Source organism: Podarcis filfolensis (genome assembly GCF_964270895.1).
Source record: "Podarcis filfolensis genome assembly, chromosome: 4".
NCBI lineage: Eukaryota > Metazoa > Chordata > Lepidosauria > Squamata > Lacertidae > Podarcis > Podarcis filfolensis.
Genome location: NC_139607.1, coordinates 9,915,418 through 9,935,016, shown reverse-complemented (window position 1 = coordinate 9,935,016; position 19,599 = coordinate 9,915,418). Strand labels below are relative to the sequence as shown.

Below are 19,599 nucleotides of genomic sequence, written 5' to 3'. Positions count from 1 at the left end.
ATAGGTTATAGATTTATAGGTTAAGGTTAGAGAGCCTCATAGCTAATTTCCTTGGAGGAGATAGCTTGACTCACGTGTGTTTAAGATAAATCCGGGTGTGTATTTAAGATGCGTAATAAATAGTCCCCGTTAATCTTTTAATTAGCATGTGTGAGGGCCTATCTAAATCAAACCCTGTGTGCTGGACCATGTGCCAGACACCCTTAATCCTGTGATGTCAACCTGGGTTCAAAGGTACTGGAGACAGCCTAATTTCCTTTGAGGTGAGAACCTGGGGGTCAAAGGATTGAAGACCTAGGTGTGAGAATACAGATGAGTAGGGATTATTTGTGCATTACAAAAGAGCAAGGCTAGAACAGGTGGGATGTGACCATTCTCAGGGAAAGGTACGCAGCAGAGCAGGGACACTGCTGCTTTTGGAAGAAGCTGGCGCCGCTTGGAATGTAATGCTCAGAAACCCCTCCACAGCAGGTACAGGTTATGTATATGTGCAATTAAACCATCTATCACAGGCTTCCTCAACCTTGGCCCTCTAGATGTTTTGAGACTACAATTCCCATCATCCCTGACCACCGGTCCTGCTAGCTAGGGATCATGGGAGTTGTAGGCCAAAAACATCTGGAGGGCCGAGGTTGAGGAAGCCTGATCTATCATAAAGACACTGCAGTCTCCACTGTGCCTCTTTTTCCAAAAGGAAACACAGACCCCAGTGAAAGCTCCTGCAACCCCTGGAATCTCGCTCTGTCTGTTTGTGGAGATTGGGGTGCTATGTGACTATACTTACGTCTTGCCATTGTTCATCTTGTTCTTGTAGCTGAGTCCTTATTCTCTGAAGCTCCTCATAACGCAACTGACGGATCGTTTGGAGCTCATCTGCACTGACATCATTCAAGGATTTGCTCCTAGGAGTCAACACATCTTTATGTTTAAGTTTCAAATGGCCTTAATTTGGAGTAACAATTACTTTGGAGAGGGAGCTAAACTATCCATTCAATAAACCAAACTGCACTAAAAACAGTAAAGGACTACTTGAAATTATACATTTATATTGCTGGTGCTCAGATGTTTATATTTAATGACCATCTAAGAGAGGATTTTTTCACTTGACAGGAATATGCCACAGTACACTCTGATATTGATAATATACTTTAGAGCTAGGATTGTTTTGTTTATGTGGTGTCACTTTAACAGCAAATCATTTCCTGCTGTCATCACAAACAATGTCTCCCTCTTTAACTGCTTACAGAGGGCTAGACCATAAAGCCCAATATTGGCTGATGAAGCTGGAAGTTAAATATTATGGTTGTACTCTGAACAACACACACTGGGGAGCAAGTCCCATTAAATCAAGTGGGATTTACTACTCTGTAAACATACTTAGGATCACACTGTATGAAATAATAGAAACATTGACTGCACCCCAGTTACTGAATGAAGTTTAAAAAGGCTTAAAAAATCTAATGTATTTGCACTTTTAAATGTTTACAATGTTTGTTACAAGTCAATGGTTTTTATAGGGGGGAGAAATTACTCAAGTCAAAAGTTTCCCCAGGAAGTCAAACAACTTTACAACTATTAACTTGGTTAAAGCAACAGAAGACCTAAATATATTACATGTAACCTCCGTTAAGGAATGGAAATCCCAGCTAAGTCTTTAGTACTCCTTTCATACCCTTGCTGATTTTGGCAGCATATAACAACTTATTGTGGAGTTATCTGAATACTTACTACAAATCTAGTCCATTTCCAAAGGTCATTGCCAAAAAGCCACGAGTGACATTAGACAAGATTGAAATAAAGTCACAAAACGCTCATGCACATTGTATTCTACAATGCAGCATTCAGTTCCCAAACAAAGGCAACCTACATGCATATAATCTGATAGCATTATCTAAAGTAAACGCCAGAGCTTTCCTTTAAGCAGCATTTCAGCAGCAATCATGCTCTGTATTTTTCATTAGTTTAGTGTTGTTAGGGTATCTGCTCATATAAGGGTTTGCAAATATTTGTTCCATCCTGCTTTTCCAACAAAAATATTGTTTGCAAAAGCTGTCTGCCACGACTACAATCCCATACAAACAGTAAGAATATAGTTCAAAATACTGCTGTGCAAAGCGTATTTTTCTTTGGGACTGGGTTCAGGGACAATGGAAGGTATCGTCTTCTCCTCTCTCTCTCTCTCTCTCTCTCTCTCTCTCTCTCTCTCTCATAGCTTGCTTTATGTTGTGGATTGTCTGATAAATAATAGCTAGAAAGGAATGTTTGTTACTCATTGCGAATATTCTTTCCAGTTGGGATGAATGAGGCATCCAAAATGCTGAGTTATAGCCACCAATTTCCCAGGAAAGCAGAGAAAACCTTGTCTAGTTCTGTCCCACGGCAAAGCTTGGGACAGAAATAGTATATACAGTTCCCAAAACAGTAAGAAAAACACTACTTGTGTCAAGGCAGGAGAAAAATGGTGGATTCACTTTTTAAATCTTAGATCTTTCTCTCATAAGAAACTATGCTAACTTGATACTCAGGCGGGTCAGGTTGTAAAAAAGGACTAGTGGAAAAGATTTGCAATGGAGAGAGACTTTGATGAGGTGACCCTGCAGATCTTCACAAATAGGGCATTTGTCGGTGAAGCTACTCTTGTATAGTGTGATGAGATGCAGCAAGGTTTTGTTAAATGCTTAGTGTCATAGGCTAGAAAGATGCAGGATTAAGCCTATGACCAAGGTCACACTAGACACTTTCTTACCTAAAGATATAGGGTTGAAAGAGACCAACAGGGAATTGATCCATCTGACTGAGTAAGTTTGATGGAGGTCAAATCCTCTGCCTTGGATGAGAGAGACAAAAAAGGTGGTAGGATCAGTTCTTGTTCTTTGTATAAGAACAAACTGACCTTTGGAATATATGCTGGATTCATCTGACTATCTTTGTGGAAGTTACACACATTTTCTCTCACAAAGAAGGCTTCCAATTCAGATACTCTGTGAGCTGTTATAGTTATCGAGGGGGGAGGAACCCTTCCAGAGATAGTAGCCACCTCTGTTCTTACAGATTTTAACAAGGAAGGCCAATTCTGGTAGAGCTCATTTGAAGGGTTGTGTCACCCAAGTCCTTGCATCAGGCAAGAGGTATGCCAGCTCCTGTAGCTCTGTCAAAAAGTGATGGTGATTTGGAGGGGTGAGGTAGAAGCATCGTGACTCTTTTCAAGAGCTTGGCTTACTCCCTACTCCCCACCTCCATGGCCCCTTTCAAGAGAATCATTACTCCAGAGAATAACAGAGCTCAATAGCAGTGCTGGCAGTGAAGTCTCTACTACTGAGGTTTTAAGTGTCTCCATAAATTTGTGAGGTAATTTATAGTGCTTTTGAGGTAAGCTAATAACCTTTTTGCTTTGTAAGCTATTTGCCCATTCCTGATCAATCATATTAGGGGGAAAATGAACAACAAAGAGTTGGCTTGGATTCAGTAAAAACAGATGCTCATCTGGAAACTGGCTGAAAAGCTTCTGGAGTTTCCGACTGTAAGTCTAGGATGGAGATAAGACTTAGATGGTAAAGGCATGGAATCCTCATTATGAAAAGACTAGACGGGGGAATTCCTCAGGAAAACAGCTTCCCTCTTCTTTCTTTGCCGGGATATTCACGGGAATTGCAATCACTCCATGTGTAGAGGGTACAAGAGCAGCGCTACATGGCCTTTGTTTTCCTCATTCCTTTTGGAAGGCAAACAACTGGAATGCGGCTGTAAGGTCACGAGAGACTGTACAGCCTTGATGAGAACCTTCTGATAAACAAGGGTTGGAGCCAAGGGGCTGTTTGGATGGGTGTTTTTGATAAGGTGGTCAACCTGGGAGGACCTTAGAGGTTTTGAGATGTCCCTTCTCTGCTCTTGTGAAACAGCTGAGCAGAGATATCTGCCAGGTCTGGCTGCTTAATGTTTCTGATAATTCATTCCTCTAGAAGGAGGGAAGGAAGCGCTAAACTGGAAGCTTCCCTTGGCGGACGGGAGGGCACATTGCAGGTGCTTTTGTGTACAAAAATAGTATAACTGGCCTGTAAGATGGTGCCTTATGGGGAAAACACTGAGGACTCCACACCCAACTGAAGGGGACCCTCTCCCTCATCATAGGCCCCTTCTGCATCATAACGGTGGGTGATGGTCAATGTGTGAATGTCTTCTCTTTTAAGGCCTTCTGTTCTCTCACAGCAACCCCCAGCAAGTTCTCTCACAGTAACCCTCATAGGCATAAAGAGGATTATGGACCACTGCGTCCTGAGAAATGCTGCCCCAGATGAGAGAAATTTCTGTTGGCTGGGAGTGGTGTGAATTGGGCAGGGATGCTGCTAACCGGTGGTCTTTAGATACTGGTGGCACTGCTTGCATGAAGACCCCTCGGTGGTGGCAGCAAAAGTGTTCTATTCCTCCCTCCCCAACATCCCTCAAATGTTGTTTTCTTTGTTGAAGCTTTTGCTGTCCTTCCAGAGGGAGTCGTGTGGAAGGGAGGCTAGGCAAACAGAAGAGACAAAGTTCATAGACAATACAAAGGTCTTTTCTTTCCTCCTTTGAGAATTTGGGGGGAGGGAGGAATGAGAGACTAAAAAGGAAAAAAAAACTAAGAAGGAATAATAATTACAAAAATATGCTGAAGAGGAGTCATACGGGGGAAGCTCTATCCTGGGTGAAGTCAGGGAAAGAACTGGAAGAGGAGCCTAAGGGACACAGAGCTATCCCATAATTCTATCACATGCTTCCTTGCCTTCCTGGGCAATTGGTGGCTAGAACCCAGCTTATTGGAATTCTCATCACCCCAAATGAGAATGGGCGCTTAGAGATTTTAAGAAGACTAACAACCTTAAAACATTATCTAAGAATACCTGAATCCTGGAAGTCCACATTTTATAGCTATGTTAGTGCAGTTGCCCTCTTCAATGACTCTCACATTTAGTTTCATTGCCAAACTACACATAACTATAAAATGTGGCCATGGTTGTTGTTTTTTTTGGGGGGGGGGGTGAGTAGTCATCATGTACCTCACTCCCACACCCACTCTACAACGTCTCACATCTTAGTCTCAAAGTACAGTTGTACCTTGGAAGTCGAACAGAATCCATTCTGGAAGTCCATTCAACTTCCAAAATGTTTGAAAACGAAACTGTGGCTTCTGCTTCTGCAGCCAATCAGAAGCTGCAGAAGCCTCATCAGACGTTCAGCTTCCAAATAACATTCGCAAATCAGAACAATCACTTCTGGGTCTGCGGCGTTCGGGAGCCAAAACATCCAAGTTCCAGGGCGTTCGGGATCCAAGGTACGACTGTATTATGAATGTCCCTGATGTGCACCAAAGCTAGGGAAAGCCAGGACATCATAATCTCACATTATGTAATTTTTCCTATATGTTGTGGAAGAAATGAAAGTGTGTGCTTGCTGTGTTTGGTGCCAGAAGCACTTTAATTTCATCATATCTGGCTTTGCTGTTAGTAGTCAACATTTGTGAAATAATTTCCCCAGTTTTAGAAACTCTCTAGGTGCATGGCACAGGAAAAACCCAAATAGTGGAAAAAATTGTATTATTAAAGGATACCAATTTTACCATTTATCTCATTAAAAGATGAAAATCCTTTCCCTGGTGTGAATATTTACCACTTAGATGCCTCACAATATTTCTAGTTTAAGCTCTCTTTCTGTCAAACGAACACAATCTTTCTCCAAGGCCAAAAAGGGGATTGTGTACAAAGAGGCTGATGCTAAAAACCTACAAACCTAAAAACCTATAAACACCACCATCAAACTGCTTGTGAAAATTTCCTGGCACAGCTGCTGGTACATCCCATTCTCAGGCACAAGTTATTGGTTCAGGAAAGTTGCGGGTCATCAACATCTCTGGCGGAAAGTCAGTTTTCATTTACCGTAGTTTAAGGAGCTACTTGCGGGGAAGTGTGGATTGCATAAACAGTATTCAAACATACTCTATCCGAAGTGTGCCACATGCTAGGCTTCAAGCAATGAAACATTCCCAGCTTGTTTTAAGAAGCTGCTAGACTATAACTGCTCATTTTATTTTCCTCCATACATGCAAAACCTTTGCCATTCAGAGTTCCTCCTGGACGAGGGGTAGAGAACTAGTGGCCATTCCAGATGTTGTTGGACTTGAATTCCCATCATCCTTGACCATTGGCCATACTTGCTAGGGATTGGGGCTGATGGAAGGTGGAAGTTGAGCAACATCTGAGAGGGCCACATTTCCTGCCATTGCCTCAAATGAATCCCAGAAACTGCGGTGCAAACCAATTAAGCACTTAAGTACGAAGCATCATGCACATTTTGCCTCAAAGCACAAGTCTTTAGCCAGTGCTGCAAATGCATAAGCTGCATGGTTAATCCATTGCATTATGTTGGAATCTTTATGCTCTGCCATGCTTTTCTCATTAAACTTACCCATGCTCATCAGTAATCTTTTGAAACAGCCTGAGGGGGAAATCAGAAAACCAAAACAAGTTCATACTACCCGTTCCATTTACACCATATGTAAAAAAAATGCCAACAATATTATGTAGAACATATGAACTAAAACAATGAACAAGTTGCTAAAGTAATGTGAATATGAAAACCCTATGGCAATATCAAAATTCAGATATTAGGCTGAACTTTGAGAATAATTTAGACTCTCAGATTCAAATGCCAACACAAATACTTACACCTGCTTTTTTCTTTGTGGTTTAGTATGGACCACAAAATGTTAATACCTAGAAACTTTCCTTAAACTTAATCTCAAAAATGCAAATATGAATGGGTACCCCGCCCACAAAAAATCTTGCATTGCACATCTTAATCTATCAAACACACAGAAGACATATCAGAAGCTTAACACATTAAATACAGCCGCAGTTACAGCTCTGATTTGTATCTAGTCGTTGTTTATATAATCATTGCATAACTATTTAAAACAGTCACAGAGTAATATGTTAGGGCAAAGATTCAGCCCATGCCTTTTTGAGCCATTTACAGAGCACAGCTCTCGGATAACTAAAAGAAGGCAGGGAGATTCAAGGAGAAAGTAAGGTGCCTCGCATGTTTCATTCTAATTGTTCCTTAAAATTTGTTAACTGTGTTAAGCTTAAGTATGCAACCAGCTTGCAGTTATACTTTCCAACAAAACATGCATAATTGGTGCTCTAGAACTACTCAGCGGACAAAAAAAAACATACAAAGTTTGCTGAAGGACTAATGAATGCTCCATGTAGAATGAAATGGATGAGGGTATTTCAAGATGGAAAACACTTTACCAGGTGAATATAAGAAACCTCATTAAGATTGACCCAGGACTGTTTCTTCATGAAGATAGGTGTTGTCAACAACCGCAAATTATGCTCACTAGTTTCCAAACATCTTCTGAACAGGTTGTAAAGTCCTCCCACATTAGGGCTAGATTTCAGTGGCTGGATTGGGACAGAGTTACTTGTTAATATTTTAGTGGGATTACTAAATATCTATCATCTATCTATCATCTATCTATCTATCTATCTATCTATCTATCTATCTATCTATCTATCATCATCTATCTAAATTCACACTCATAATTGCTCCACAAAGTGCTTTTAAGTTGGGAGTTCTTTTTGAGTCAAGAATGGGACAGAAGCAATTTAGAAGCAAAACTATGTATAAACTGCTGGGAAAGGTCAGCGGTTGCAGAATGAGATCTTTGTTCCACACTGTGAGCAACCTTTGAGCATATCTAAAGGGCCCCATGACCTGGAAAAACTGTCTGCGGACAAATGTCAGCTCTCTCGGCCAATAAAGCGAGATGAGCTCCTCAACTCCAGAGTTGTTCGCGACTGGACTTAACTGTCAGGGGTCCTTTACCTTTACCTTTTTAAAGGGGTTATTTAGGTCACATAGACGTTGACTGCGGAGAAAGAGGATGAAAGAGGGGAAGCAATCCACATGTACATTTGCTTCTGTTCATCCACAGATGTGTTTTCGATACAAGAATATAAACACCTTAAACAGTAGTAGAGCAAGGAGAGAAAAATTATTATACCCATTTAGCCACTCCTGCACTTGAAATGCACACATTTCCAAGAATGTCTGCAAACAAATACTTTGAAGTACCAGCTATGTTGAATCTGTTGTAAGCAGAAACTTTTATTTCTGATTCTTTAAATAAATGTATTCATGAAAGTTGCATTAGTCCAGTGATCAAACAGTCCTGAAATTCCTGAAGTATGTGGTTTGTATTGTTGATGAGCTTGACAACCAACACGACAACTTATGGGACAATATACAAAGACACAGACTGAAGTTTCACACCAAGACATGCATGGTTGAAAGCAAGATGCTGCTGTCCCTTGTTCTCTCTTTTTTTAAAAAAAACCCATTTCAGAATATTTTGGATACAAGCACAATCCATGCATGGCCTTGAGCTGACCTTTCAACCATTTGCCTTTTCTTGTGTCTGATTTTGCTGGCCTCTCTGATTGCCTCCCATTTTTCCATGTCTTCTTTGCTGCATGTTCCTGGAGAGAAACTAATGGGCTGCACATTGACTCCTACGTTGAGCAGCTCGATCTTGCGGGTCAACATATCATCCTTCTTTTGCCGTGAAGAAGGAGATAAAATCTTTCCACCACTTTGTCTCTCATCCTTTGTTGTTGTCTTCTCAAGCAAACAAAGAAATTTGGCCTGGATTTCTGGTGGGAGACTCCAAGGATCCGGAAAGAGAGCAGGCCAGTATCTATCGGGGGCACCTGATAAAGGCACTTCTTTCTTCTGAAACTGAGCTTTCCGAACTGTCAAATCATCTTTTTCCAAATCTGGAATTACAGTTTCATCGTCTCTGGGTTGAAGAACTATCTCTCCTTCTATCTGAGGACCTTGCTTAAGATACTGAAAACCTTGGAGGATTACCGGATTCACATGGGAAGCACCAGTCTTACGAACAAACAAATCATCATTTTCCAAATCTGGATAATTGTCTCCATTTTCATTGTCCCTTTGGTCACATCCAGGCCTAAAATAATTTCTTTTCCTGCATGTTATGAGCCTAGGCCCTGAAGAAGGATCAATTTTGGTTCTAGTTTCAGAGGACAGGTAGTCGTCAGAATATTTTTGCAGTGCCCGCAGAAATAAAAACTGACTGAGATATAAAAAAGACACACAAATTAAAATTTGCGTTAACTAGTAGAAACAGAGACCTAGCTCTCACTGAGCTGCTAAACCTGTGTCTGGCATATAAAACCAATATGTTAGGTTTTCTATTTGGGGGTGCTTTTTTTTTTAAAGGACCGTTTATTCAAGTTAGCCCTCAGTGCTAGAGCTCAAAGGTTTCCCAACTCAGTGAGAACAAGGCCTGAAATGCAGACCAAAAAGATGCAAAAAACTTTGCAACTGAAAAGGGGTGCACACTGCAACATTGAAATGTGGCTTGTTACGACTCCAACATATTTTTAAAAGGACAACACTTTTACTCCTGCGTAGCAGCAAAGCATAGCAATCATTGCAGAGGAGACAAGAGCATCGACCAGCACAAAAATAAAATCCACTCTGCTTTAGTAATGTGAAATCAGTAAGCCAACATGTATGGACATAGGGGGGAAAGTTCAAAAGGCAGCGATCCATATTAACTTTTCACTTTAACTTTTAGCAAACAGCAGGTTTCCGTACACACAGGACAGCATAGTTCATGCAATTGTAGCAACCTTGGTAGATCAGAGGAACAGTTAACATTTTCTTCTGCAGCTTGTAGTACTGATTTTGCAGCACCTTCCGCAGTCTGTTTAATGCCATTTGAGTCTTCTCTGCAACTGTTACCCAAGTTACTCAGGCTTTTGCTTGCCTGGACTCTTGCAAGATCCTCTTCAGAATCTGCACTTTTACTGCACAGCAGCACGTAAATGAAGAAGGGGAAAAACAGGGAATATGTAAGTTCTGGCACAAAAATGGTATGCAGTAATCTGTTTGAATACACTGCTTAAAATAACTGGTATAGGAAGAGGCTGCATTTCAAAATCGAACAGAACAGTAATTCAGTTTCCACAGGCAACAGCCAGTGAAGACTCCACGCCCCTTGCTGCAACTCAAATCGTGCAGTGATTTGAGCCACTTAAGCATGTGGTTTTGTTTTTTTTTAAAAAAAGGTCTGCTTGGATGAAAAAAGAACATGCAAGACAACAAACCTGAATCCTTGAATATCCTTATACCATTGCTTGGAAAAAGATATCCTTTTCGCTTTTTTCCACTGCAATTCTTCCCCTGGAATCCAAGACTTGGGAAGAAACTTATGAGAGGAAAGTTTTGGGTTTGACACTGCAGCATTTATTTTGCGAACATAAAGGTCATCTGTTTCGATGTCTGGAGTGCCCATTGTCTTTTCTTCTTCATCCTCCTCCTCCAAATAGTTGGAGAAGCCTGAAAGAACGTTAGCTGATGTATGGCATTCCATCTCTCGCTGCAAAGCTCTTCTCTGGTTACTGTACAAAATACCCAATCAAGTTATACTTTCAAACACAATTTGTTGTCGAATACAGAACAGATGACATATTTGGCTAAAAATTACAAACTTGTGAATGAAGCAAAATTAGTTCTGAGTATCAAAGCACTGCAACTATGCAAGAATGCCATTATAACAGATTTTTGTTTCATATGACCAAAAGAAACATGTTAGGAAACTGTTCAAAGCATACACATACACATGGGAAGTGGTTTAAGTTTCTGTACAGGCAGATCAAGAAACTGGCTTCAGAATACACTATTTACAGATAGTGTGTTTACAGATATTTTTGATAGTTTAGGAGTAAATCATAAGAACCCAGGGAAGAAGACCTTTAACCACATCTATTTCAGCACCATGGGTAATGGGTCAGTGGTACAATGTCTTGAGCATCAAGCATGGAAGAATAATTTTGCTGGACATAAAGAAATCCAGGTCTAGCAAAAGCTATATTCACCAAAAGCCTGCACTTTGCCAAATCATCCTGAATAACATCTGTCCGCTTTCCTTTCAACTTCCAAATAGGAACTATCATCAAACTGGCGGGTCACCTGTGGGGAAGCTAGATGTGCAAAGCCACTCTCTGCTCTGCTGTTTTGATTGGAAGGTAAAGGACTCCTTTCACATCTGCTGAGATCAGTCATAAAAGGGATGACGCTACAGAATGAGAATTGGTACGCCTGGTCACCAGCTCTACTACAATCACAGCATAGAGCAATACTATGTAAATTCTTGGAGGGCAGTAATAATCCAAAGACAAAATAAAGATTTTGTACATCATTTTGTATTGGGGTGATCAATTTTGAGAAGTTCTGCCATTTACCAGCAGCACCCTGTGTACCACCCCACATTATTTCGGAAGAGCTTCCAAAGGGGCTTTGGGAGAGGCAAAGATGGCTTCAAACGGAAGGAGGGAATGGGAAAAAAATCTTCTATGAACTTCAAGTTAATCTCATTTTATTATCTGAGTAAATGAACAGAATATTTACTCTCAGTTACCTTACAAAAAGAGTTAGCAAGTTATATTAAAAGTCACGTGGGAAAGCAAAAAGAGTGTGTCATATTTTAATAAACAACACATCAATTTAGCAAGCTTAAAAAAAAAAAGAAACTACCAGAAATTCATGGGCACCCTTTTTTAATATAAAAACCTGAAGGTAGTGGTTTTTCTCCAAAATAAAATTGAAACTGATTTCAAAACTGAATATTTAATTGAATTCAATATTTTTGAAAAACTTAACACTGTGTCAACCTTTTAATAAAGGCAACTTCGTTGTTCTGGTGTCATGGTTAGGAAAAGGAAAAATCAGAAGCCTACTGAAGACTCATGAGCTCTCTCACCTTCTGTCTCTCACACGAAATCCCTCCTTTTCCGCAGTTTCTTTTAACCACTGTGTCGTATACAGAGTTTGAAACCCAAATGTGAAATGCAAGGGCAACTCTGGCTAGCATCAAATGAGAACGTAGTACAGTGGTACCTCTGGATACGCACACCTCTGGTTGCGTATCCTTCGGGTTACGCACGCAGCAAACCCAGAAGTATTTTTTCAGGTTTTGCCATGCGCGCATGCACAGAAGCACTCTACCACACTATGCACAGAAGCGCTCTACCGCGCTGCGTGCATGTGCAGAGCAGGCACCTCCGGTTGCGAATACCTCAGGATCCGACCGGAGTTCCGGAATGGATCCCGTGCGCTGTACCTGCAAGCATAGTTAAAGCAAACCATAAACAGGAAGGGGAACAGAATTGCACAGAAGGAAGGGGAAGATTACATGCCCTCATTATTCCCCTGATCTCTACTGACAATGGTATGCTTGCACCAGGCCTCTTCTGTAGCGCTAAGTTAACATTTGGCACAATGGCAACATTTAACACATTTAACACCACACAAATACCTTGAAAATGTTCCATCTGGCTCCGTAAACACAGGACTTGCCCAGCTTCTTCTGTTATCCTCATTCTTCTCTGTTCTTCTCTTCCTCAAGGGCGCTGGCATGTATGTTGGTGGTTTAGCTTTGCTGGGTAAGAAACGATTGAACTCTGCAGCAGGCTTGGGTTCAATCAAAGAAACTCTGCGGTACGACATGTCATCTTTACTGGGATCATGCATTCTTGCGCGTGTTTCAGAATCTGTGTCACTTTCACAATCTTTTAAACAAAAACACACAGAAATCCTCTAAGTTGAAATTTCAGCATCAGAAGTTTATTCTGTTATAAGCCAGCGCTGACCTAAGCCCTCTTAAGATTTTTATTGCAAATAGAGCAAGAGAATATTTTTAGATGCTTGCCCTGATGCTGTATGAAAATTCACCTGGCTGAACTTTGGTTTGCCTAGTTACATTGCATTAATTACATCATTTCCTCATTCCCACTTGCAAAATGAACTATTGATCTCAATGATTGTGCTCTATAACTGATACTTCTCCATAGAAATCACAAGACCAATAATATTAAATGAAAAACCCTCTCTGAACTGGAAGCAACTTCTTCAATTTATTTCTCAGTGCCAGAACAGACGGTCAAAAATCACATACTGTGCCACGAAACTAACAGAGAATGGCAGGCCAGAGGTCATGAAGTCCTTACGAAACTGTTTATGAAGTCTCTGTTAATATTAGCATAGTTACCGAAATGGATTTGTTGCTATTGTGAACAGCTATTCAACTGCGTGCCTGGGTGTCTCACACCCCACCACCCAGCCAGTCTTAGGAACAGTAAATAAACAAAATATGACAATGTACATTTTGGGTCAGATCAGGCCACAACTTTATTGACCGCAGAGGTAAAGAGGTTTGGCAGAGGCACTGGGTAAAACTAATGACTTCCAGCTCACCTGCCAGATGTATTTAGTATTTGGGGTCAAATTGGAAGTGAGGGAGTCCTATGACCTATCTAGTATCAACTGCCCATTCAATTTCCTTCAGTCAGTTGTTTGATAGCTAGCAAACTTGTTTAAGGGAATATTCTTTAGCTATCTGACATTCGTCTGGAAAACCTCAGGATATTTAAAACTAGGAAAAGACTGATGTGATAAGGCAAAATGTAAAAGCATCCAACCCTTTCAGCTTTTGTTGTCCTACTTCTCTCAAGCAAATATGGCTAGTAAGATTTTAAAGAATATATTACCTTCACTGCCACCTTTCAAAGTTACGTCTGATGAAAAGCTTGCAGAAGATCTTGAGCCAAAGGAGTCCAAGCTATCAAAGGAATCGTCTCTCTTATGGCTGATAGATGACGAAAGTGAGTCACTGCGTTCAATATACCAAATATCTCCGTATCCGCTATCCCTTCCACTTCGTTTGGGACTGCTGGATTCTCCAAGAGCCTGCAATTAAAAGTTGTTGTTGTTTGTAATTAAAAAAAAAAAATTATCAAAGGATTTTAGCAATGATAATTTTGCAACGTGTTCTGTTTGAGTGACATGAATGGCATTCTTCTCAATGGAAGCTTATAACATGGGGAAATGAGTTTAAGAAACTTGAAACAGAAAATAAACAGATATAATTACTACTTTATAATTACTGCTGAATGTGAATTATAACTAGTAAAGTTCTGTATTAATGTATAATTGTGCTTGTGAGTAACAAAGCATTGTGCTACGGATCTGCAAAATGACACTCTCATGGCCAAATCCATTTCTCCAGTTAGCAGCTCCCTCTCCCAAAACTGCAATATCAGAAGTGAAAAGTCATGTGCGGAGCAAGGCGAGACTATAGCCATTAGACCTGTTGGCAGTGCATCTGGAGGTTCAGGGTAGATGTGAGGCTCAACTCCCCATTGCTCATTCCCTCTTCTATGTGGCCTCCTATAAAACTAGCAGCTGCCAAACTGGGTGTCACACAGATGGACAAAAGCACATGCAATGTTTATTATTATTATTACTATTATTTTATTAGTCTGCCTTTTTGCCTGCCTAAGGTGGCCCAAGGTATACAAAAAGGAAAATTTAAAGCTATAGATTCCCCTCTCCTCAAAAAGTAGAAAACTGAATCAGATAAAACATGCTCAGCCGGTCAAACATTTTTTTCCACAGCGATAGTAGATAATCTTTGCTGAAATTACTTTTCCTTCCATGAATGCCTTACCTTTGTCAAGGCTTGTCCTAGTAATTTCTCAAAGGCTTTTAAATTTAGCTGTGGGCCATTATAGTAAGGGTTGCTGTGCGCTTTCCTGCCCAACCAATATAATGTAATCAAAACCTAAATTTAAAAAGAATGAAACATTTATGAATAATGATGTGAAGCCAGACAAACACACACACACACACACACACACACACACACACACTAATTATGCCAAACGTATGCGGATTATAAAAACTTCTTACTTTTTTGCTTCCAAGACAGACATTTTTAACACATTTCCTCAACTGCTACCTCCTACTGGCATAAAAGCATACAAAAAGCCTGCTAGATCAGACCAGTGCTCCATCTAGCCCTTCCCCGTTTTCACAACAGCCAAACAAATGCCTATGGAAAACCCCCAAAGCATTTCTTAGTGGCCTCTCCATTTTCAGTTCCCTGCAACTGGCACTCAGACTCCTCTTGCCTCTTGACACAGGAGGTAGAACTCTGCCACTATGGCTAGCAGCCTTTGATAGCTTTATCCTACATGAATCTGTATATTTCTTTTTTAAAGCCATCTGAGTTGAAGGCCATCACTGAGTTTTTTGGGTTTTTTTGTGGGAGCAAATTCCACATATTGACTGCGCTGTCTGAATAAAGGATTTTCCTTTTCATGTTTTCCTTATCAGAGGCCTTCTTCGAACTGATGGCTAAAGCTAGCATTTTCTGGCCAGTTTACAGGCACGGGTCCTGGGACCCTTGACAAGCACCGAAAAAGGTTTGCAGCACAGTGAGTGTAGTTTGCATGCACAACATGCATACTTTGGAGGGTGAAATGGAGCAGCAAACATTTTCCATCGCTCCCCACACTTTTCTTGCCACTACACTGGTGCAGAAGGAAAAACTCCCAAATTATACTCACATACAGAGGTTTGAACAAAACATGATGGCCTTGAAATAAGCAGCATATCTATTGTACTGCATTTACTGGCACAACTGAATTGGCCAAGTCCATTCAGAATTCAGTCTTAAAAGAACTGAAGTCAGCAAACTGCACAAGCACCTGAGGAGAACTCTTACTATTATTTTTAAAGTAAACATTGTTCCAATAAATGAATGCATATGGTTTGCATAATTCCTTGTTACATTTACATAACATAATTTATTAGTGTCATTTGAGTTCTCTTGGAGCAGAGTTTGGTTTCTTTTGTTCAGAATGGCTTATTTCCTTTTAACACAACATTACTGAACCTACATTATACATGATCTGCTGAAATTCAGATTGTATCAATGCAGCTTACTGCACAAATATTATCAAACAAAAGTATGCAATAATGTTGTCCAACTTTGCATACGCTCACCAGAGTGAAACATACACACAAACCCCAACCATGATATAAGCAAACAGGCCTTAGGTCCAAGATAGTAAAGGGAGACCCACTTACCATCTGGAAAGCAAATTGCCTTGGTTGCATGGGGTTTGTAGGTATGTTGTAAACCTATCTAATAAAAAGCACTGCACACACTACATTTAACTAGATTGTGCCATTTGAAGGGTCTCTCTTTCTATCGCTTGACCTCTTTCAAGAAGAAGAGAAAGCTCGGTTAACTAAGCTAAAGGTCCAAGTTTGTTTTTTAAACCATCTGCATGTGTGAATCAAATAATGAAAAGAGAATGAGTCTTACATTCTTCACTCTTCTGTTAGTCTCTTCTGGTCTGCAAAAACACACAAACAGTAACATGTCAGGCATATATTAAATATTTTAGAATGACTAATACTAATCAGTACTGTAATTACATAGCAAAACTATGTAATAGCTCAAGTCTATTAACATGCATTAAAGTACAGATTATCAAGACACAAGCCAGAGAAAATACCGTATTTTTTGCTCTAGAAGACTCACTTTTCCCCTCCTAAAAAGTAAGGGGAAATGTGTGTGCGTCTTATGGAGCGAATGCAGGCTGCGCAGCTATCCCAGAAGCCAGAACAGCAAGAGGGATTGCTGCTTTCACTGCACAGCGATCCCTCTTGCTGTTCTGGCTTCTGAGATTCAGAATATTTTTTTTCTTGTTTTCCTCCTCCAAAAACTAGGCGCGTCTTGTGTTCTGGTGCGTCTTATAGAGCGAAAAATACGGTACTATTCTAAAAATGCAGAATTCTAGTTGCCTCTATGAACTTTCCTTGAGCTTTCTGGTCCAAAAAGTTATGGCAAGCTTTATGGCAACACCTCTACATAAAAAGTAAAGCAATGCTAATTGATCTTTGAAACTCTAAGCTTCAAGTCCTCAGCAGTGATAGAAAGGATGAAGATAGAGCACTCTAGAAGCAATTCAGTTTCACTATAGAAATAAGAAGAGAGCAACTGTAATTTAAAGGCATACTGTGGGTCATCTCGCAAGAACTCATACATCACACAGACGGGGGTGGAGGGTGGGAGTTAACATCCATTGTCCTTTTTTTTGGAAAAAGGACATAAAATATAACTGAAATTTTGTTATAACAATGGATGGTTGGGAAGGCAATACTTGTTACAGCAAATGCAAAGACACATTTACAATCATTTAGATGTCTAATGTGAATTCATCTTATTATAATGTCAACAGAATGTGAATTACTTTACTGAAGGTTATGTTCATTTGAATATAGCTGGTGAACACATTACCATCTCCATAGGGATGCAATCAAAAATGGAACTACCTGTAGTGAACAACTCTGCAAGAACTCACTTGTCCACATCATGTTGGAGTATGCTTGCAAACATTACAGGCCGTGGAGGAAACAGTTGTTAATACAGAGAGGCTATTTTTGGCACCGCTCTCATGGGAACACAACCTGAAACGGCTAGTAAGCTAGACAGAGGCCGTATCATTTTCAAGAATGGGATTCACTTAAACATGAATCATGGAATCTGGCGGGGAGCGGCAAGGAAGTGACCGTGCAATTTTCAATTGTTGCCCTGCAATAATGCAAGGAGGCCAGTTCCATGCTTCTGAGTAGTCTTAAGTTCCTTATAAGGAGCACATAATGCAGATTTGTGATCACTTTCTAATGCCTGCACATTTATAAATACTACAGAAATAATGCATGGAAGGAAGTCTTCACACACATAGTAGCAGCTTTTAAAGCAGCAGCACTCTCTCAAATTGAGCAGTATGTCTTTGTAGGTCCCCAGTGACCCTCTTTACCAGCTGAAATATTCAGAATTATCTGCACTTCACTCCCTGTGTTCTAATCACCAGATTGTTTCCAAGCTCTAGCCAAGCAAATGGAGTTGTGTGTTTTTATCAGCTAGCAACCTTCAAAAGGCCATCTGTTTAATTTAAACAAGTGATCTCTAGAAATCAAGGGAGTTTATTTTACTATTTGCTATTTTTAAAAAAAGGTAAACTCTAGAAGTATGGACACTTCTTGCTTTTGTAGAAAGGAGAGTGTGCTTCACCCTTGGGCAATATTACAATTATAGCTAGAATGGGTCCGTGTGTGTGTGTGTGTGTGTGTGTGTATGTGTGTGTGTGTGTCAAAGGCCAGGATAAAGAGGTACTTCTATGCTTCTCAGTCATTGCATTAAAATGCAGGCACTCAATGTCTCTTACAATTCTCCATAGGAGGATCAACGCCACCCTTGATACATAGAATGGAATCTCCCCAAGTAGTTACTGAAGCTGGGAGGAAAAAACTCAACCATTGCGCAATATACCTTTATGCACTCAACATTCTGAACATTTTATTATCTCCCTCAAGCATGAACTTTACAAGAACCAGCGTTTGTTTTATCAATACCACATTAAAGGAAGTGAAGAAAATTTAGCTTAACACTACGTGCAAAACAGGCCAGTGCTACAGACATCGGAGTCGCTGTTCTTAGGAAGGTCAAACTATAGGGACATACAGAACACGAGAGGGCTGAACAGGAACTCATTTGGCTATCAAAGTGGGGGCTTAAGACTGTGTTTTCTATCAATACTATACAAATTCTACATTAAAAAAAATACATAATCTCCCTTTAAAAACTTTGTTTCCAGCTTTCAGCTGATTTTTCTGCTTTCCTTTACCTACTTAAATTCAGATTCTGCCAAAATGCAAAGCTTAGCATGTTTTACAATATAAAAGAATCCAGGAAGTTAGTCTCAAGGTGCCATCGAACACATTCTTATTTTCTACCTGAGTGACAGCCCTTTGTCTGCCTGTCTGGGAGCAGGGACACCTCTCCTATTTGCTGTGCCCTGGGTGACTTTTAAGATCTTTATGCTCAGCTAGGAAATATGCTAGGCAATATCTAAGACCAGAGCTTGACTGTACCATCCTCCAATTGCCTCCCTGCAACTAAGGTATCTTCACTCACCCACCAGTGTTTCTGCAATGCAGTCCAAACAGCTTTTGAAGTTCATCTGCCTGCCTACACCGTCCCCACCCTTGGACAGCTGCACATTCCTTCCCCCGCCAACAGCTGACTCTCAAATTGATCTCTGAATACATGGCCAGTCAGTTAGCAGAGATGTGGGAGTGCTTAAGCATCAATCTGTTGGGGGCCCCCAGGCAGCCTCCTGGAAAATATGCTAGGCCAGGAAAGATGGAACAGGGAAGCCCAGTCTCACCACATGAGCACTTTTGGCTAATATTTTATATTAACTTTAGGAACTTGACAACATGGGCCTCTGCCCACCTCTGCATAAGAGGATCGGAAATGAAGAAGGCTGGGAAAACCTTGAAGGAGTTCACAAGTACGAGCTTGCTGGCTACAGTTAAAGCTCATGGGATGGAATGGGGATGTTAACATGTGCAACATATTTATCTATGAATTTTAAATTCAGCATTTTAGGCTTTTAATTCATTATTCACCCTGAGTCTAACCCAGGGGTCAGCAACCTTATTTTCAGCCATGGGCCAGTCCACCGTCCCTCAGACCATGTGGTTGCTGGACTATATATTTTGGGGGGGGGTGAACAAATCCCTATGCCCCACAAATAACCCAGAGATGTATTTTAAACTTCAACTGAGGATACAGTATTTCACATCAATGCACCGCAAAGGGCAGAAGAAGAAACA

At 40.5% G+C, this 19,599-nt stretch overlaps 1 protein-coding gene across 44 annotated transcripts in view; it reads right to left on the bottom strand.

Annotated features, from left to right (window-relative positions):
* LMO7 (LIM domain 7) overlaps window positions 1-19,599 on the bottom strand; it is a 154,879-nt gene that overhangs the window by 42,149 nt on the left and 93,131 nt on the right. For 20 of the 44 annotated variants that reach the window (XM_083610355.1, XM_083610352.1, XM_083610374.1 and 17 more), the window contains 9 exons: window positions 16,238-16,268; window positions 14,573-14,686; window positions 13,614-13,812; window positions 12,383-12,635; window positions 10,173-10,466; window positions 9,696-9,872; window positions 8,426-9,133; window positions 6,436-6,465; window positions 785-902 (listed from right to left, as the gene is read on the bottom strand). In XM_083610355.1, the coding sequence (XP_083466481.1) occupies window positions 785-902; window positions 6,436-6,465; window positions 8,426-9,133; window positions 9,696-9,872; window positions 10,173-10,466; window positions 12,383-12,635; window positions 13,614-13,812; window positions 14,573-14,686; window positions 16,238-16,268 (1,924 nt within the window). The remainder of the gene's footprint in view (window positions 1-784; window positions 903-6,435; window positions 6,466-8,425; window positions 9,134-9,695; window positions 9,873-10,172; window positions 10,467-12,382; window positions 12,636-13,613; window positions 13,813-14,572; window positions 14,687-16,237; window positions 16,269-19,599) is intronic. The other 24 variants (XM_083610366.1, XM_083610370.1, XM_083610379.1 and 21 more) reach the window with 2 other exon arrangements.